The sequence below is a fragment of the Paraphaeosphaeria sporulosa genome, assembly GCF_001642045.1.
Source record: "Paraphaeosphaeria sporulosa strain AP3s5-JAC2a unplaced genomic scaffold CC84scaffold_3, whole genome shotgun sequence".
Lineage (NCBI taxonomy): Eukaryota > Fungi > Ascomycota > Dothideomycetes > Pleosporales > Didymosphaeriaceae > Paraphaeosphaeria > Paraphaeosphaeria sporulosa.
Window position 1 is genome coordinate 1974345 of NW_017253362.1, and position 19934 is coordinate 1994278.

Below are 19934 nucleotides of genomic sequence, written 5' to 3' on the forward strand. Positions count from 1 at the left end.
GAGTACCTCGTATAGTCCTTGGCACGGGCCCCATCTACACCCAAGCGATCTTTAAATAGAATGCTTAGTAGAACAAGCGGAAGGTATGAGAAAGCACCAAGTATACTGTATACGGAAGACTACCTGCTTAGAGGGAGCATGCAACGTCAGCGGTGACATGCAGGTGCACGTGTGTAGTGACATTGTGGCACGAGCTCGGCAGGTAACTTCACCCTTGACCGCCCTGAAAGATGCAATTATAACATACAACAGCGTACCGCCATGAATGCGCGTGTCTATCGTAATCTTCCACCTCAGCAGCTCCGCAGATTCACCCACCCTCGCTTTTCTTCTCCTCCTTCAGCGCCTCCGGATTGAGCGGCTGCTTCGGATCATACCCGACCCTCTTCACGATGCCCAGCCCTTTTGTCCTGCCCTCTCTGAACAGAATCCGATCGCCCACCGTAAGATACTCCGGCCGCTGCACAAACCTGAACGCGACCTGCGCTCTGTCGCCGGTGCGGATGTAATTCCTATCGATGTCGATGATGGCGCACGTCTGCGAGACAGGGCCCACGTGCAGCATTGCCTGGTACTTTGTCTTGATGGTTGTAGCGTGGGAGAGGATAAGGACCTCGGCGACGAACTCGCGAAAGACCTTGGGGGTCAGCTCGGCGCCGGTGGCGGGGTCGTTCTTGTGGAGTACGACCATGCCTTTGCGGACGTCTTTGCGGCGGACGTTGCGCAGCGCAAGAGAGGCGGATTGGCCAGCAGAGCAGCCGGGGACTTGTATCCGTTTTCTCTCGATCGAGCGAACCTTTGTGGTGGTGAACTGACCGAGAGAGTCTGGCCCGATGAGAATGGTGTCGCCGGTGTGTATGACGCCGGATTTCACAACGCCTGAGACTACAGTGCCGACGAAGGGGACGGAGAAGGTATCGTTGACGTGAAATTCTAGAGGCGCAGAGCTATTGTAGTTGCCGTGGTGGGGCAGGATATTCAGAAACGTCCGGACGAGATCGAGATTGTAGCCTGTGACGTTAGAGACCTGGAATATGGGGCATATTCTTCTTGACACGAATTGAGTGGCGGTGTTGATGCACTCCTCTCTGTTCTTGATGAAGATGGGTATTTTGCGCGCGCCCGGAGACTTCAAGATTTTGGTCAACTGTGTTATCGTCTGCTCCAGAATCTGGGGCGGGCAGATGTCGATTTTTGTGATGACGACCATGACAGGGACGTTGAGAGCGAGGGCGATGCCGAGATGCTCTTTGGACATGCCGACGAGGCCGTTGTTCGCTGCAACCATGAGAAGGCAATAATTCGGCTCGCTGGAAAGGAGGCCGAAGACAGTGGTGCGGACTGAGCACAGAGTTAGCTTGCAGCATGGGTCGTCGTGCATCGAACTTGCGGTATTTCTCGTGACCCGCCAAGTCGGTGAAACCAATGACTTTTGCGGATCTCCGGCCAATCTCCTCCCAGGTCAGTTTGCGCCCGGCAACGTTGGATACAACCACGTCGCCTTTGCTGTCGAAGCCCTATGCAGTGTGAACACGGCTCTACCGCTCTCGATGATGCAGCAAACTCACCATGATTTCCATGCCCACCGAGCTGGTCCTCCCGCTCTCAATCTCGTGCTTGTGCCGGAACAGATTGACGCGCGCCTTGCCACGCCCATCGTCCAGGCCGCCCTTGACCAACACGCCAAGCATGGTGCTCTTGCCCGCATCCACATTACCCACGACGGCAATCCGCGTCTCGATAACATCGTCGACGCTCTCCGGCCGTCTGCGCAGAATCAGCTTCCCGCTCGCCCCCGTGTCCTTGGCGTCCCTGGGGCCGACCTCGAGCTCGGGATCAGCCCCCACATTCCTCGTCATGAGGAGCTTGTAGTCGGCCTTGGTCTGGTCGCACGCGGCGCCCACTCTTGCCAGCGCCGACTCCCAGTCCGTCACGGAGAAGGCCATCGAGTCGCCGCTGTCCTCCAGGCCGAGATCGAAGAGAGCCTCGCCGTGGCCTTCGGCCAGGCGGCCCTCGATGTACTCGGCCAGCTTGTCGACATTGCCGTCTGCGGGGTCGAGGAGCAGCGTCTTCAGCGGGAGTGCGGGGGTCGCATCGTCGGAGAGACCGAGCTCGTCGAGGATGCTCAGCTCGTCGTGCTCTTCCAGGTCGGCGGGCGTCTGGCCTGGCGGGCGGCGCAGAGCTTGCTGCTTCTGCACGTAGTCGGCGAAGTCGCTGAGGGCCTGCACGTGTCAGTGTCGTACAGCGCCAGGCAGAAGCATGTCCGGAAACGCACACTCTCGCCCTTGCGCCGGTCGATGGGGCTCTGCTTGGGCGCGTGGCGTGAGGCCATGCTGTGGTCGTCTGCCGCGGCAGCTGCGGTGTGCCGCGAGCCTTCAGGTGGTCGTGTGTCGTATTCGCCGGTATGCTGCTATTCGTATTGGACGCGGGTATTCCATGAGACGTGTTGCAGCTAGCATTGGGGCGTGCGAATGGAGAGCGATGCGATGGCGTCGTGCTGCGGGCGACGGCGTGGGGCTCTGGGGTATTTAGTCGCCCGCAGCTATCGATAGCGCAACAGTCATACTGTAGCCGCATGACGGCGTGACTGCTGAACATGTCACCACCGCAGGGACCGAGTCAACCGCCCGTCACGAGCCCCGTTCGAGACAGTGCAATTGCCACTGCCTGATTTGCCGCCTGCGTGATTCCATTGCACACGAAAGGCTCGCGGGTCGTGTTCACAAGTGGGTCCACCCGCCGCGCAAGGGCGCAGTACGAGAAGGGCTCAAGCAGGGGCCGCGAGACGAGCCCACGGCGAATCTATTGATGCATCAAGCAAGTCTAATTATGTTTGCTGTTTGTATGGCCCTAGGGCGTCGAGACCCCGCGTTCGCCGCAGTACTTCGCTACTTCCTTCTTCAGCGTCTCCCGCTGGCTGCACGCCGTCTCCATGATGTCGTCGACCCCATGCACTCCCTTGCAGTATGCAGCCGTGTCGACCATCTGCTCCAGCACGGCCTGCAGCTGGTTGGGCAGCCACTGTGTCATCGTCAGCTTAGCCTCGCGACCACACCATATAGCAAGCTCAACATACCGTGACAATGGGGCTTCCACCCGTCGCAGTTGGGTGCATCGTGCGCTTGAGGATGTACTCCCGCGTGAAGCACCAGTGACGCCACCGGAAATCCCGGACCTCGTTCAACGCCTGAAGATACAAAGCGGCTGAGATGGGGCTGGACAGAGCAAAGTCCCTGACGCCTGATGCTTCAGCGCATCCGCGTACCGCTTCGAGGAACTCGCGGTGGTTGCCCGGCCGGTATTGCCGGAAGTCTTGGAGGATCTCTGTAAGCGGTGTCGACGGCATCTTGATCTGAAGCAGGTTGTCGCAGAGAGGGATCTGTGCCGCGTTAGAAACGGAACCGAGTAGAAGATTTGGTGCCGTTACCATGCTGTCGTTTGCCCCCGACTCTCCTCGGAACGACATGGGCTCCTCGCTCACACCTTCGTAGATGACGCCATTGGGGAACATGGACTGCGATGTGATGCCAAAGATGAAAGTGCGGAAGTGCGTGTAGCTCTGCGGTTTGCTGCGATTCCACATCGCTGCAAGTCGTCAGATATGCACAGCTGCACAAGACAAGTCACTCACTGTTCATGACTGCATTGACGTTTTTCAATCCATCTACCACTGTCCTCAGTCCATCGTCAAACCTCTCGCGATCCTTCGCGATGCAGCTCTCGAGCATCTCGACCGTGCCTTTGACGAGCGGGCCAGACTCCTTCACCATGGCGATGTGCACCAGCACAAACCCAGCCTCCGAGGACGAAGGGTCAAGCCCATGCTCGAAGGCACGGATCAAGCGTAGGTTGTCGTACTCTAGGCCTTTATCGGGATCCTGGAGGCGGTAGTTGAAGAGAGCATATGAGCCTGCATACTCCATGAACGGCTTGAAACCAGCGCTGATGAAGGTCAGGTGGAGAGTTTGAATGATGGGGTCAACTCACATCTCAGCAACCTTGACAATCGGCAACGCGATACTACGAGGCAGCTTCTGCCTCCCCAGCCCGTATGGTTCGTCTTTGAGGAACCTTTCATGGCAAGGCTCAAACAAGTATGCTGAAGCCAAGAACGAGTAATCGCGGTACAAAGCGTTCATGACGACTAGATCATCGCGATACTTCTCTACCTCGTCGCTGAGGTCTGGTAGCTCCTTGTCGAGAGTGTCGCCGAAGGTGAACTTCGCAAGCAAACCAGGTTCCCCTGATAGCGTCTTGATAGGCATGCGTTGGAGCAAGGATTCTACAGCCTCGAACTCCACTGGGAGTCTCTCCAGTGGTTCCTGACGTGGGAGGAAGCCTCTGGTAGTCGAGACCATGAAGGCAGGAAGGGATCGGTCCTTGGGACGGGTATCCTCCAAGACGGGAAATTCGAACATGTCGACCGACATGGTGAAGGATCTTGGGTAGGATCTTGGGTAGGATTAAAAAATCAGGTGACAAAGTATCTAGGTCGTTAGTGTCGAATTTCGACTCTTGTACTCGATGGCCGAGCATTTGAGGCTCCCAAACTCGCGCTTATATCTCGTGGCCGGAATGGTTTCCGGCCTCATTCCGGCCTGATAACAGATACGTAATAGCAAGATCACTCGACTTGTCTGCTGAAGATTCTGTTCAATTTGGCCCGAAGCAAACCTCCAATGCCCGGCCTTACCCAGACCCGTCGTCAAGCACCCCACCCAAAGGGTGGGCGTTCCACACATCGTCGCCGCCAAGACTGGGGACAAAGAGGGGCGATTCGATTGTGCTCTGCTGTCCATTCCCGATAAGGGCCTTTTATACGTGAGTTCGCTCCACTGATGATTTTTACGATGGGCAATAGCTCTTTACCCCCGTGGGGAAGGCGTCTCATCGTTCAAAAATGCAGAGTAAAACGCCATGTGAAGTAACCCACTAGGCCATAACACCACTCTTGAAACACGTTTGCCTAAGTCCAACGCTGAAGTTACACTATCTCATGTTTTCAGGACACCGAATCCGGTCGGTGTCCGGTCGTTTCGAGCACTTCGTAGAGGTTTCCACGTTCCGTCACGCAGGTGCAGAAGGCCTGATGTGTGGCCGACCAAACGGCGGGGCATCAGTTGCCGTCGGGCAAGCATCTTGGACGAAGAGATATGGTACCGTCTGGAATGCGACGAGATTTGCAGAGCAGTAGCACTTCGTCTTGGTGTGTGGTCTCAAGAAACAACTTGCGGCTCTCTCCTGCATTGAACGGTCTCGCTAGGCAGCCAATCAGCGCTCAGAGCCCGGAGCTGATGCAGCGACGAACCTCCCGCTCCTGCTATCATCTGCACTTGTTATCAACAAACGCGCGAATGTACCTCGCGTCCATCACAGTGTTTCCCTATATAAGTGAGCTTTAATGCTTCCAGTCTGGTGGCCTAAGGCGCTGCGCCACAGTACCCATGGTTTCGGACAGCACGCGCGATTCTCGTTCCGCGTTTAGATGTTCGAGTAACGACTAGATACCACCTTTCGTCTCAACACAACTGGATTGTATACCCAGCATTTGCGTTGGAATCGCCTCACATTCCCGAGCTTTGGTCATTTGCATGAGAATAGGTTTACTCGAACTTATACAGCATTCTCACAGTACTTGTCTATCCTTCCTCACTTCCATATGATAGACGCGATACTTGATACAGTTGTACGACACGAGGAACATTCTAGGGGAGGATAAATCTGACCTTATTGCCGCGACCATGGCTTCTGAGTCAAAGTCGACGCTCTATCCCAAGATCACCACCCATATCAAAGAGGTGAGTCACACGATTTTTGCATTGCCCTCTATACTCGAGCTGACCTAGTTGTAATGAGCAGGTCATCAAAACGCTAAAGTACAAGCTTCGCGATCCAGATAAGCCCGAGGAAGAACCAGTTACCGGCCCTATATCTATTGTTGGTACCGTCAAACTCCATGGGACACACGCAGACATCCTGGTTTCGAGCGACAACACCATAACCCTCCAGTCCCGCAACAATTCAGTCTTGCTAGAAACGGCGGATAACTTAGGTTTCGCAAAGTCTATGTCCACCAAACGACCTGCCATTCTCAGATTGCGCGACGAATTTCTAGTTCGATGGAAGAAACTGAACCCGGAAGAGACGCTGGACACTGCGTTACCCGTCACGATAGCTGGGGAGTGGGTCGGCGAGAAGATTCAAAAAGGCGTCGCCATCTCCAAGCTCTCTCGGCGGCTCGTCATTATCTCTGCCAAGATCAATGGCAGCTGGGTTGCAGACGTCGATTACGCAGATATCGAAGCTGTCGAAGACGACATCTACAACATCTCGCGCGCGGGTACCTACCGCTCTGTACTTTATCCGGAAGAACCACAAAGAACGATTGACGCACTTGAGCCGCTTGCCGATACGATTGCCGCTCGGTGCCCTTTCGCAGCAACGTTTGGTGTCACGGGCGAAGGCGAAGGGCTAGTCTGGAAGCTTGTTCCCTACATATCTGACTCGGACCTCTGGTTCAAGACCAAAGGCGGGCGCTTCAAGCCAACATTTACGCCTGCGCCGAAAAAGCCGCCCGTGGACCAGGCAGAGAAGCGAGAGGCTGCGCAGGAGCTTGCGCAAGCGTGGTGCTCAGAACAGCGTCTGGAACAGGGATGGGACTACCTACGAGAGAACGGACTTGAGCAAACCATGAAAGGCATTGGTGCTTTTCTGAAGTGGTTGCAGCTTGACATCTTGAGCGAGGAGAAGGGTTATATTACTGAACACAAGGTCGACGAAGATCTGTTGAGAAAGGAGATCATCGCGAGAGGAAAGCCTTGGTACTTGGAGAGATATCATGTTGCATGATTGGTGTCGCTAGGTTGAGAGGCCGGCACGAAGGAGGCTCTGATCAGTCTCATACGCTATCGCAGCCTCCTTCACCTATCTTTTATTCAATCAGATGCTATTTTTGCCTCTCGACAATTTGCCGGCCCAGTTTGCGAGCACAAGGAAAGGCTCGGTGCTTGCCTCTTCCCGCCCAAAGCTTGTCCGAAACAAGCTCAGCCCCGATGCACAGGGCAGCGCCGATCGCAACCTTCCCCGCCACCCCTCGCGTGTCACCCCACAAAGACAGCTCAGCTCCCGCATTCCATGACACCCACACTTATGTACAGCCCAATGCAAGCCCAGTGACATCCTGCCATTGTGTGTCTTCGTCGCCGTGACCGTGATGAGGAAACTCTCCGCTCTCCTCCCCACCATGCGCTGGATCCCACACGACATCGAGCCGCCCTCGAGCTCGAAGAAAGAGAAAGACCGCCCGAAGCGCTCGATACTGAGCAGGAAGCCTGCCGAGCCGAACCATGGCACGTTGAAGAGGCGTAAAAGCGTGATTAGTCTTACGTCTGAGGTGGACGAAGAGCTGGAAGCGCGCACGCACATGCAAGGCCAGAGCGCGTTCTTCGCGATGCTACCTATTGAGATTAGGAAGATGGTTTACGAGTATGTTGTTGGGGAAGAAACGGTGCATTTGTTGTTTGCGAAGAAGCGGTTCGGGCATTTCATCTGCAGGGGCGACGGAGGCGACGGGGAGTGCGGGTGTAAGGTACTGGTGGGCGGTTCCCAGTGTGGGAGGCTGAGCGGAGCGTGCGTGAGGATGTTGGTTGTTTGCAGGAGGATGTGAGTGATTCTTGTTCTCCAAGTAGTCGATGAGAAACCGGGTGTGTTGTACTGACCTGCACAGGTATACGGAAGCAGCATCGCACCTCTACTCCCCGCACGTCTTCTCGCTCTTGCACATTACACACCTGCTCTTCCTCCCCTCACACGTCCCCCAGCAGCGGCTCAATACCATCCGTACTTTGCGCCTCAAATGGACTATCCGCGGCATGCCGTATTTCCGCCGGAATCCCTCCTCAAAGCGGCCCGCATATCCGGAGGATACAGCGAATTGGGAGAAGGGCTGGGATATTCTGGCACGCATGAAGTCGCTCAGGGACCTGAGAGTTTCCATCATAGATCCCAGCCCAGAAGGAATTTGGGAGGGGCATTGGTTAGGGGTAGAGGAGATTTTGGTGGACGCGGTGAAGAGGGTGAGAACGCCGAGAGAATATGAAGTCGTTCTGCCCTATGCGAGTTGTCGGGTTGACTGGGATATGGGAGGGTGTAATGTTAGGCTGACGAGGCCAATCTTGGAGGAAGGAGAGGCGGATTGAGGCGAATGGGGCTACTTGAAGTCCATTGGATTGTTTCTGTGTGGTTCAGAATACCTGAATGACTGCGCAAAGGCAATAGCGACGTGTCTTCACTACATAAGTGATGAAAAAACAGCGCAGGCACTGAGGCGTGTGTCCCGGGCCAATCCTAATTGATGCAAGACACGCAGCGTGTGCCCGCATGCCTCCCGCAGCTCACACTTACATCAACGTGCACATTTTTCTGCCACTGTTGTTTGAAGTCCTTTCACTTGGAGATAAACGATTAGCTTTGCCGCAGGGCTCAAGTATTGTGTTGGATGTCCGCGGTATGTTGCTGGAGAATGTGACCCCCGAGGACTTCTACTTGCACGCAAATGAATCGCGTGGTTTCGCAACGAAGCACAGTGCGCGTAAGGACGGTAGAAAACGCGGGGTTGCCTGTTCGAGAAGATGATCGAAGGATATGCCTGCTCCCTATTAGCCACCGACAAGGATACAGATCTGGGGGACCTGGTGAAGGTTGGCAAGGCTATGCAATAATCTTGCTAGTAGAAAGCATTCCCTTTATGCTTTGCTGCTTGAGACCCTCCCTCGCACATACAAGCGATTCAGGAGGGTGGAAATTGTGACGTTCATCAATTCGGCGGGAGAATCGTTCGAGATCCAGGTCTGTAGCATCGATGCAATTCAGACGACGAGCATTGTGCGAATAGTAACATAAACAGCAGCAGGTCGACGTTCAGATCGTAAGACAGTGCTTTCACATATCCTATGCTACCATGGAGGAAGGATCGCTCTTTAGTTTGGCTTGTAACTTCACCGTTAATAAAAAATGATGCAAACCCAAAGTGATGCGTTTCCAGTTCCCAAACTACCGCGACAAGGCATGGAGTGCGAGGTAGGAGCTCTCGTAATTGTGTTTCTTGAACTTGAGCACTTTCTCATCATCTGGCTTTCGTCTTTTCTTCGGAGACTTAGTTCTAAAATAATATTGTTGTATTAAATTCTAGGATGTACTGGTCTTACGGCGGGATGTCAAATTCTTCTCACTTAGGACAGACTTACATGTTCTATTCCCAGCCCTTTGGATAGATGATCTCAGACTGATCATCTGACATAGCACACCTAATCATCAGTCCAGCTCCAATTCGCGCCTCTCAATAATCCACTCCTCTGCTGCTGTCCTCCTTCTGTCCTGCTCTTCGCGCACACATGCACCCTTGCATGCACGCTTTTCGCAACACGAAACGCAGCTACCAGTACAAGCTTCCTTCCCTAGCATCCCAGCCTCTTTTCCTCTCTTCAACTTTTCGCACCACCAGCACCAAACCCACCTCTCGCCCTCGCTCTCGCCCACCACGACATCACTACCTTTCCCATACCTCACCTTTCCAATATCCAGCTCTGGGTTGATAGCCTTCGCAAATCCACAGTCCACGCAGAACCTCTTTGCCCGCTTCTCTCTCGACTTGACGCTGTACCCTGCCCATCCAAGTACAGCATCAATAGGCACGCCGCGTTGCCGGGTCTGTGCGTGAGAGAAGTGGCTGGTGTGGCGGAGGCAAAGGCAATATCTGCATGCCTGTAGACCTCTACTCGTAGCCCGCAATGTGAGTTCCAAGTCGAGAAGCTCGTCGTGGGTTAGAGGTGGAAGCATGTATCTGAACAAGCGAGATGTGCCGCGGAGTGCGAGCACAGTCCAGAGCCAGGCGTGCGGATCTCCAAACACCTGTTTCGCGCGTGATTCAGACATCAGCCTGGTATCTTCAAACGTGTCTCCGTCTGCGCGGATGTGGCCGAAGATTTCGAGGTGGAGTTCTGTTGGGAAGCGTAGGAGTGGCGTGGTGGACTGAAGGGGCGTTTCTGCGGGATGCGGGACGTAGCGATGGGCCGGGTGGAATGGTCCTAGTGGCCCTGGTGGAACGAGGAGTGCGGCGATACGTTGATTCTTGGTGTCAATCCGTGGGTCCTGCCAGTTCCGGGCAGACCAGTTGTCAGACGTATTCATATTGGCGATCCGAAAATTCGGTTGCTTTAGTCTCGATAGCTTGGTAGATGGTAGAATTATTTAGCTACACCATCGATTAGAAGGGGCTGTATTTGAACAATTGGCGCCGCCTTGGAGAATGAAGGTGGTTGGTCAATGAACAAGCGATGGATGGAGTTGATTGGTTGCTGCCTAAAACTCGCAGCGGCGTGGCATGCGACGTGCCAACATTGGGTAGTTGCGCGTGTAAGAAGCCGAGCATCTCGCAAGACCGGGGTATCCAAGTGCAAAAACACTTCAACTTATTCTCGTGAGGGTCCACCAAAGTTTCTTGCCTTCTTCGCGAATCGCTGCGAGCGTCAGAAATGGTGAAGAGCCGCATGGAAGTAGAAGGGTAGGGCGCACCCCAGCCGACTCTATGCAAGGCATGCGCCACCTTCCTAGATTCAAAAGCAAATTCCCGGCATCAAACGATTGTCACGCTGTTAGAGCGTTTCAAATGTAGAAATTCTTCCTAGGTCAATCTAAACTTCCCTGATCTTAAAATCAAACATCTGATTAGACGGCACCGAGTTCCTATCCCTCAACTTGTCTGCTGCATCCGTACCAGCCACTGGTACACGATATTCAATTCGCTTGCCAGGCGCAGGAGTCATCCCGTCTGGCAGTGCGTACGGGAAGGGTAGATACTCTGGCAGCAGACCCAGTTGCCGCAAGACCGTGCCCTGGTCCCAGCTTATATGTTCATGGTACAGGCGATCACCCCGAATGTTCACCACAGCATTAAATGGGACCTCAACTTTAAGGTTGGTTGGTGGAACTCCAGGGAGGCTAGGCACCTGTGGTTAGTATAGTCACACAACACACGAGGAGTGTTACGTACAGCCAGTCGAGCTCGCGATCGTGAGTGAAAGTGAAGATGAATTCGTCGATTACGCGATCAATAGCAATTGATCGACTAGTAAGCTCAAGACTTGTGTCCGCGGAGTTGTTGAATATAAAGTTGTGGGCGTAGAAGTTAGTCAAAGAGGCTCGGCCTACACCACCCGTGAGCTAGATCCATCAGTCAGCATATTGATATGACGAGGACCCTGGTGTTTTTTTTTTTCATACAGTCGGAACATGGTTGACGTATGGCTCTTGAACCATCGTGCTCATGGTGTGCTCAACAGAGCGATCAGCGAATTCGTAGTAGGTGTGCTCTTCCCAGATGAGCTCGAGATCGAACCAAGGGCCATCCATCCGTTTTTTGAGATGTGTGAGGCTTCTGGTATGTGATAACGCCTCCTGACCATAATGGAAGGTTTTCTGGAAGGGAATGGCAAAAGTGTAGGACTGTACTTCTGGATAGTAGTACACGGTCAAATTCTCCGACCTCAATGGTCTGTCACTCCCTTTGCCTGCTAAATGGTAGATGGATGGACTTCTGGACACAGCAATGGAGTTGTGCTGAGCAATATCCGCGTACACGACTGTGGCCGCAACTTCAGAGACACTGTTCACTGTCTCTGCGGCAAGGCTCCAGCATGTGGGATCATATGCTACGTGCAGGATACCGTTAGCTTTAGCAGAGAGGGGTTCTTTCAGCTCACAACATACCAACAACTCCAATCTTCTCTTTGGGTGTACACGTTTCAAGTCGCTTTAGCGCATCGATTGCTTGGCTCAGTGCATCCTTGGTATTATTTTGTAGCGCTTGCTGCTGGATCTCAACAACAGCATAGCCTTCCTCGGCCCATTTGACGAGATGTGATGGAACTCCTTCTATGATCTTGGTGGATGCGTCGGAGTCTGGGACAAGCAAGATAACACCTGGGCCGTGCCCTCTGCGAGTCAGTGGGGATAGTATGGACACGCCTTTGCTCAGGGTTCGGAGGGCCGCGGTTGGTAGTGGTGGCGGAGGCTGCGTGATGTCGTTGAACATTTTGAGGGTGTGAGAAAGTAGAAAGTCGCTTGAACGATGTGGACAAAAACAATACTGATTTATTGTTGACTGATGACCCCTTCCGGACAAATTTACGACAATGCAAGTACTATAGATCAATAGCCGTGATGTAAGTAATGCGCTTTTGGTGGTTGGGCACGTTCTCGCTGTGCCGCGGTACGGAAAGGACTAGGCAATCTAGCGTGCGATCACCGGCTTATCGCCCCTCAGATACCTTCCAGGGATCGGCTAGAACACGCGTCCCCCCGGGTGTCTTGTCGGATACTGCTATGTATCGAAGGAACCTTGCCGACCATAATCTTTAGCCCACATCAAAAGTTCTCTAACGGACGATTCGCAGTTGCACGTGCGTACCCAGCGTGACGGAGGACCGGCCGCGTGCGGTTGGATTTTCGGACAAATAGCTTTTAGCGGAATCTGGCAGGTATCCGCGTGCGAATCTATCTGTACAATTTGACATGTTCTACCATCGGGAAAGGTGACATTTACAAGACGCAAAGAACTCACCCGAAACCACGCTCACCATAACCCACTATCCTTCACGGTCTCGAATTTATCGCAATGGCAGACAAGCTTGACGATGTGCGGCCTATGTTCGAGCTGCGAGGCCGAAACTACTTGGTTACCGGTGGTGCACAGGGTATCGGGTTTGCTGGGACACGAGCTATTGCCGAGTTGGGAGGCAATGTGGCTGTTTTGGATATCCAGGATAAACCGGTCGAAGAGTTCAACAGCCTTGCTTCGAAATACAATGTCAAGACTTTCTACTTCAAGACAGATCTCACACAACAAGAGAGTCTAAATGCGGGATTCGACAAAGCACTTGAGGCACTTGGATCAATTGACGGCTGTGTGCCTGCAGCGGGCATCGCTATTGACAAACCCTTCGTCGACCAGACCTGGGATGAGTTTACGCGCATCCAGGATATCAATGTAGGATCTCGTTCGAGCACTCACAACTAGACCTGTCGCTGACATGTCTCAGGTCCGGGGCACATTCTTCATCGTCCAACGGGTGACGAAGCAAATCATCAAGCAAGGGACCGCTGGCAGTATTGTGCTTATTGCTTCGCAATCATCACACATTGGTCTGCCAGGATACCGAATGGCAGCATATAATGCATCCAAGGGCGGCATCCTCATGCTATCCAAAGCGCTTGCAGTGGAGCTAGCGAAGCACAATATCCGAGTCAACACCATCTCCCCGGGGTTTGTTGATTCAGAGATGACACGCAACGTGCGTGCGTCCAAAAGCAAGAGAGAAGGAGATCAGATGTGGCTCGCTCCCCCATTGCAGCGACTGAGCACCCAGAACGACTTGACTGGCGCTATTATCTATCTTCTTAGTGACGCTTCAAGACACACAACCGCGGCGGATATCCAAATCACTGGGGGTCTTCATGCTGGGACCATTGACGGAGTCATCAGCCCACCATCATGAATTCCTGTCTAAATTGCATCAGATTCCGGGCAGATAGAAATTTCATATCAAACGTGTTCCTGGATTCTCGCTATGTTTCAACACGCTGTGTAAAATATACCTCTCGTTGTGAGAACTTCATTCCAGTAAACACCATTATTACAACTCCATTATACCGCCCCTGCTTCAGGAACAGACGCAGTGTTCACAACCGTCTCTTACTGTGCATTTTTGCGTATCACATGCACGCGCGGTTGTGGGTCGTTAGGGGAAGGCGCCGAAGGACGAACTACTGCCGCGGTCGGGGAAACTCCCTCTGCGATGATAGGCGATGATTTGAAGATCTAGGTACGTTATCCGCCACATCTAGCGGGATGCGCACTACTAAGTCGGTCCGGACTGTGTGTACTGCTATCATTGGTAACATATCTAGCCGAAATTAGTTTCCCTGAGAGCTGTGGGACACTATCCGACGCCAGATAACGCTAAGGTTGAGAACACTTACCCCACAATGGGATCAGACGCTTACCCCAGATCAAATGAAGCCGATAGCGTTGCATTGGGCCACTGATTTGTATATCCGTAAACTTCGACGACTTCGTGAGCAAGATCTCAGCTATCCTCACCAATCTTCACCAATCTTCACCAATCTTCACCAATCTACTCGCATCATATCATACAAATCGGTCAAGCTTTACGAAGAACTCACAATCTTTTAGCGACGCCAATCACCTTCGCCAGGCGCGTCTCCTCTTCACCTTTATCTCAATCTTGCCAATTGTTCTTGTGTTTCCGCGCCCCACCATGATTGCAACATTACCTGAGGCCTACGATCTCGTCGTGGTCGGTTCCGGTATGCTCGCTTGTACTTGTCGGTTAAACTGAAAAGATCATACTAAAGGGTTAAAATAGGGTGGTTTGGCCTTGGAGCCGCACGAGCATACATCCAGTCCCATCCCGATCACAAGATAGCTGTTATAGAATCCAACGACTCGGTCGGAGGCACATGGTCCGAAAAGCGCTTGTACCCAGGACTCAAGAGCAACAACATGCTTGGTAGCTACGAGTTCCCTGACTTCCCTATGAAAAAAGAGGTCTACGGTGTGCAAGAACTCGGCCATATCCCTGGCGCAGTGTTGAACCGATACCTGACCGACTTCTCCAAACACTACGGCATTTATGAGAGGCTGCAATTCAACTCGACTGTCGGCCTTGTCGAATCTACGGAATCTGGATGGACATTGACGGTGACTTCTCCGAGCGGTGAAAGGAAAGTCCAGACAGAAAAGCTCATCCTTGCAACGGGTCTCACATCAACACCTAATCTTCCGTCATACAAGGGTGCCGAGAGTTTTGGAAAGCCATTGTTCCACGCGAAAGACTTTTGTCGGAGAGCAGATGAGCTCAAAGGGGCAAAGAACGTCGTTGTAGTCGGTGGTGCAAAGTCTGCCTACGATGTAGCATACGCTATGGTTGAAAGTGGTGCTACTGTCGATCTGGTCATCAAGCCTGATAGCAATGGTCCTGTTTGGATTGCACCTCGGAAGGTGACGCCACTTGAGCACCGTATCGACACCATCCTCAACGTTCGAGCCTTATCTTGGTTCAGTCCTTGTCCATGGGGTCACGAGGACGGCTTTGGCAGGGTGCGAAAATTCCTAGAGAAGACTTCCCTCGGACGAATGCTCGTCCGGGGCTTCTGGAAAGTGATGGGTAACGATGTCTTGCAGCGGAATCAATACGACAATCACCCAGAGCTTCAGAAGTTGAAGCCTTGGCATTCCGTGTTCTGGATCGGCAGCGGGTTGAGCATTCTCAACTACAATACCAGCTTCTTCGACATGATCCGCGATGGGAAGGTTCGTGTCCACATCGAGAACATTGACCATCTCGCACTTGGAAAGGTTGTGCTTGAGAATGGGGACGAACTCATAGCAGATGCTATGATCTGCTCCACGGGCTGGAAAAAAGAGTCGACTATTACGTTTGTCGGTCTGGACAAGACAGGCTTGGGCCTGCCCATAGATGAGAAGGAGCAGGCGAACCTTAGCCTTGAGTACGACACTAAAGTGCTGAAGGACTTTCCAATTCTGGAGAAGCAGCCCACTCTACGATCTAAACCCAAGAAGGCTTCGGAGCCTCTTCGATACTACCGCTTTATGATTCCGTCAGGCATGCTTGCGAAGCGGAACTTTGCCTTCGCAGGCATGATCTCCACGGTCAGCACTGCAATATGCGCTAGCACCCAAGGCCTATGGATCACAGCTTATTTTGATGGCCGTCTGGAACGCGAGGCAAAGACCCAAGACGAGGTAACCCGCGAGATCATGATGCACACACAGTGGGGTAAGTGGCGGTACCCCTGTGGATACGGTGCCAGTCTTCCGGACTTTGTCTTTGAAGGCATTCCTTACGTCGATATGCTCCTTCGGGACATAGGGGTTCGGAACAAGCGAAAAGGCTCTTTCATCAAGGAACTTTTGTCGCCATACTGTCCTAAAGACTACAATGGGGTGTTGGATGAGTATAGGACAAAGAATGGGATCGTGGGGAAATGAACGAGAAAAGGGGCGTCGGTGTGATTGCTCGCGCTTCCCGGCGATGATGTTATTATCGCTGCGTGATTATATTAACACGGATTGGATTATCAGCGCGAATTCAATGCTTCTATGAGTTAGTGTCTCGAGGTTGTAGAAAGACAAATACTACATGTACTTCTGACATTAGTGTCATATTCGAATATTATTTTCCCAATCGTTGAATTTGATAAGGAGTGATAGCTTAGCATAGCTTAACATGGTAGAAATTTGAAGGGGCTTGGAATACCGCACGATGTAAGATGCTTATACTGTGCTACAGTAAAAACTTGGGACTACCAAAGTTGAGGATTTAGAGAAACATGGTTCAAATCGTGAGCCGGAAAATGGGGGCTCTATTCAAGGTAGTAAATTGAATTCCACTCGAATCCATGCATCATGATATCATTAATTTATGCTAATGGCCCTTCAATGTGCGCCGAGCAACCCAAACCCACATCCACTTCGGGTAGCAGAGGATCGAGATATTCACCGGCATACCTATCAACGTCCCAAAGCATACGCATGATGATGTCGTTGTCGCCCATCAATGCGGGGTCTATGGGTCCCACATCGTTCGCAACAGCCCCCATCTGGTCGAGCTCAAGAGGCCACTCCGCCAAAGAGGGTTCTAGGAGAGTCGTATCTGGGCTCGGAAGCTGGGTGGCAATATGTTCCGCATCGTTCAAGTCGGCTGTAAAGTCTGTCAAGAAAACGCAGTCAACCAGCGTTGGGCGAGATTCTTGTTTTTCCCGGTCGAGCTGTTCTCGGTATGACTTGATAGATTGATGGAAGCTCATGAGGATGTTGTAGTACTGCTCAGCTTGGGGACTCATCCGCTTCAGCTCTCCCAGAACATGGAGAGACTTTAAGAACGCTGCGCGTTTCTGTGCAAAGTTAGGACCATCTTCTACAAGTAAAGAGAAGCCCAGGACAAGCCCGGTCGCGAAGATCCAAGCCCTGATCGAGATTAGCACGAAGGTGTGTTGGAGTTTTGGATGACACGAAGCGGTGAGCGACGGGATTAACTCACTTGAGAATACACATGTTTCCGACCAACATGCCAGATTTCATGACTTGGTGACACATTTGCGCCATGAGTGACGCTGCGTCGATGCAGGCGTCTGCCAGATGCGCAACTTTTGTATCCTCGGTTGTGGCGGATTTCGCGCCCTGGGCTTGTTCAAGCGAGTTGCGTGCCTGCCCTGAAAGCAAAGGTACGACATGGCGGATCAAGCAATGCCGAGTGACCAAAATGACACTGAAATAATATGAACCGGCCACATGGACATTACCAATAGTGATGTGTCGTGTATCAAAGTCGTTATCGCTGCCATGATGTCGCAGGATTGGTGGAAACGTGCGACTGCGTTGCCGCAGAGCTAGTACGAAGGCCTCGGTTGTTTCCATGTCCAAGCCGACTTCAGCGGACTTAGCAACAGCTTCGTTGAGGATGGCGGAGATTTCATATGATGCTCCCAAGGCCAAGGCCTTATACGTGACTTCAGGGTTCATATCAGAACTCTTCGTCACGTAGCTCGTGCGGCCTGTTCGCACAGACGGAGTGCTACTTGGGCGGCCAAGTATGGAGTTGCAAATGACGTCGAATACGCGCAGACTTTTGGCTGTTCGGAGTCTATGACCATCAAATTAGCTTAATATATATTCACCAAGTAACATGGCTCGACTTACCTCGCGTCCTTAGCCTCCTGTGGTAGGTGCTTGTACTGCGTAGACGAGTGCAGACCCAGAATATCAGCAGCCTTCGATGCTACACCGAGGTACATGAAAGCTGAGTTGCGACGACATGCCCCGAACATGTAGAAAGCCATTAAGAGAAAAACTCGAACTAGGTCCAGGCTCGGATTTGCCAGCATTCCCTCGAGTGCCAGCTTTCGAGCGTAGGAGAACAGCTTCGATGCCCACGTGGCGTCGTCAACGCTTTGGCGACACTGTGCTCCGATCGCGATCATGAGGTACAGAGATGCGGTCTCGAGACTACTCAGCCGTTGGGAGGTAGGCTGTATCGCACTGGGGCTTATAGGTTCATGGCTCCCTAAGAGTCGGAAAACATCCTCCCAAGAGAAAAGATCTAGAAGGCCGCTTGACTACGTACGGATTAGCAAATGAATTCATGAAGGCAAAAGCGAAACGTTAGGACTACTTACGGCATCCAGAAAGACTTGTACGAAGGCTCTTTTGTCGTCAATACTCAAACTGTCGTAAACAGAATTTGGATCTACGTCTGCAGTATCTGCCTCGAAGAGCTTGTGGCTATCATCTGCGACAGTGAAGCCAGAAGGTCCGACATGGCGCTCTAGCGTCTTCTGCAAAAATCGCAGGAAAGAGATTGCTGCCGTGTTACCGACAAAAACTGGCATGAACAAGGATCAGCATATATTTCGGAGAGACTCTACTGCTTCGAATCCTGCATGCAATGCAAGACCATCTGTGCATGTGTTCTACGTTCATCAATATTCAGGTAAACTTACCTTTTTCTCCATTCACACTTGATAGCATAAGTGGCGGTTGATCCATCCCTTCGCTAGAGGAAGTTTGCGTCTCATCGTCGAAGCCGTCTTCGGGTCCATCATGGCCTTCATCATCGATTCCATCCGAAAGAACGCTACCGGATGATCTGACACTTTGACCGTGGACGTTCCAAGAGGACATTGGCGAGACCATAGACTCGCCTACTGAAGTCCTGTTCTCACTAGAATTGGGTTCAGTTACACCAACATTCTGTGAGGTGGTTGAGCTTCGTCGTGGTAATGGGTGGCGCCGCCTGCCGCGAGTGTAGTGACAAGCCTCAGAGCTTCCTTTCTTTCCACAAGCATCGCAGGGCTGATTCCCATTACAACGCTTCTTCGATGCTTTGCATTGATCGCATGCCCGAGCGACTCGCTGCCTATCCTCGGGCTTCACTGGCCGACGGGGCATCGTGAACTTGCAATCTGAGTGTGATCAAAACATCACGTGACAGAGTGTCGAAGGTCCTCCAGGCTGGCCCACTCGACGAAAATCCGGGGTATGCGGATGTCGGGTGCTGCGTTGAGAAAGAAGAATGCGGAAGGTGTTGGGGGCAGGGAGTAGTAGCCGCCATAATGTTAGAACCTAGCTGCGATGCATATCTGCCCAATTGCCGCTCAACTTTCCAATTGCTAACCCCGGAGAATATGATACGACTAGCGGCAATCTAAAAGCGGTGGGCGGGACGCGCACGTGCTCTAGACTGACCAGGTGCACTATCCGAAGATTGGCGATGGTCCGCTAGGCAGACGATCTCATCGTCCCTGCCTCGGCCGCCGCGAAACTTAACCACCCAGTCGACCTAGCGATAGGCACGCCCATGTTGTCGTCGCTGGAGCCCGATAGAGAGGGCATTTTCGACAAAATGGGCTCCATTGCGTACACTAGCCCGTGCTGACGTCACGTGAAGCGCGCATCTCCAGGTTGTCGAAGTCGCGCTCCGCTCCATCTAGCCAGCATCAAGGCACTGAAAGGCCACAGTGAACTCGCTTATACGAATAGCTACTCGGTTAGTTTCGAGCGAAAGCATCTCGACAATGACTCTGTACACTACCTACATATGTAGATACAGATCAACCAGGGCACAAGGCGAGGCTCGTAGTGCAATCTTGTCCATCGTGACGAATATGATGTGGCGACCTTCAATCACACGTGTCCAGCAGGCGCCCTCATACTTAAGCTGATCAATGCCATTGATTTATCTGCTGTTAAACTCTTCCCCCCAATTGCGACTGAAACCAAGAGCCACATCATCCACAATTGAACCAGCTTCATCCGCTACGTACCGCTTTCCACA

The 19934-nt window shown here is 52.5% G+C and overlaps 8 protein-coding genes across 8 annotated transcripts; 4 read left to right on the forward strand and 4 right to left on the reverse strand.

Moving 5' to 3' along the window:
* Positions 1–310: 310 nt before the first annotated feature.
* On the reverse strand, positions 311–4430 carry CC84DRAFT_1185388 (uncharacterized protein; the record flags this gene model as incomplete). The annotated part of the gene is made up of 9 exons (XM_018180801.1): positions 311–1341; positions 1391–1517; positions 1569–2222; positions 2276–2407; positions 2866–3021; positions 3077–3379; positions 3428–3585; positions 3632–3942; positions 3988–4430. 9 exons carry the CDS (start codon positions 4428–4430, stop codon positions 311–313), a joined length of 3315 nt encoding a protein of 1104 aa, XP_018038930.1.
* An 866-nt stretch (positions 4431–5296) lies between these two features.
* Positions 5297–6961, forward strand: CC84DRAFT_1162496 (uncharacterized protein). Its single transcript, XM_018178007.1, has 2 exons — positions 5297–5798; positions 5860–6961. The coding sequence occupies exons 1-2, from the start codon at positions 5742–5744 to the stop codon at positions 6847–6849; spliced, it is 1047 nt and encodes a 348-aa protein (XP_018038931.1). The 5' UTR covers positions 5297–5741; the 3' UTR covers positions 6850–6961.
* Positions 6962–7243: 282 nt separating this feature from the next.
* Positions 7244–8198, forward strand: CC84DRAFT_1215053 (uncharacterized protein; the record flags this gene model as incomplete). The annotated part of the gene is made up of 2 exons (XM_018182693.1): positions 7244–7629; positions 7727–8198. The coding sequence occupies 2 exons, from the start codon at positions 7244–7246 to the stop codon at positions 8196–8198; spliced, it is 858 nt and encodes a 285-aa protein (XP_018038932.1).
* Positions 8199–9209: 1011 nt separating this feature from the next.
* On the reverse strand, positions 9210–10228 carry CC84DRAFT_1162497 (uncharacterized protein). Its single transcript, XM_018178008.1, has one exon. The coding sequence runs from the start codon at positions 10186–10188 to the stop codon at positions 9313–9315; it is 876 nt and encodes a 291-aa protein (XP_018038933.1). The 5' UTR covers positions 10189–10228; the 3' UTR covers positions 9210–9312.
* Positions 10229–10691: 463 nt separating this feature from the next.
* Positions 10692–12247, reverse strand: CC84DRAFT_1257409 (uncharacterized protein; the record flags this gene model as incomplete). Its single annotated transcript, XM_018184729.1, has 4 exons — positions 11767–12247; positions 11281–11708; positions 11051–11220; positions 10692–10998 (listed from the first exon to the last, which is right to left on the reverse strand). The coding sequence occupies exons 1-4, from the start codon at positions 12089–12091 to the stop codon at positions 10692–10694; spliced, it is 1230 nt and encodes a 409-aa protein (XP_018038934.1). The 5' UTR covers positions 12092–12247.
* Positions 12248–12366: 119 nt separating this feature from the next.
* Positions 12367–13613, forward strand: CC84DRAFT_1203912 (NAD(P)-binding protein). The gene is made up of 2 exons (XM_018181860.1): positions 12367–13045; positions 13098–13613. Exons 1-2 carry the CDS (start codon positions 12674–12676, stop codon positions 13551–13553), a joined length of 828 nt encoding a protein of 275 aa, XP_018038935.1. The 5' UTR covers positions 12367–12673; the 3' UTR covers positions 13554–13613.
* Positions 13614–14336: 723 nt separating this feature from the next.
* CC84DRAFT_1239825 (FAD/NAD(P)-binding domain-containing protein) lies at positions 14337–16118 on the forward strand (the record flags this gene model as incomplete). The annotated part of the gene is made up of 2 exons (XM_018183988.1): positions 14337–14385; positions 14445–16118. The coding sequence occupies 2 exons, from the start codon at positions 14337–14339 to the stop codon at positions 16088–16090; spliced, it is 1695 nt and encodes a 564-aa protein (XP_018038936.1). The 3' UTR covers positions 16091–16118.
* Positions 16119–16521: 403 nt separating this feature from the next.
* CC84DRAFT_1141420 (uncharacterized protein) lies at positions 16522–19048 on the reverse strand (the record flags this gene model as incomplete). The annotated part of the gene is made up of 6 exons (XM_018176325.1): positions 16522–17068; positions 17142–17744; positions 17801–18216; positions 18277–18482; positions 18601–18670; positions 18752–19048. 6 exons carry the CDS (start codon positions 19046–19048, stop codon positions 16522–16524), a joined length of 2139 nt encoding a protein of 712 aa, XP_018038937.1.
* Between the last annotated feature and the right edge of the window lie 886 nt (positions 19049–19934).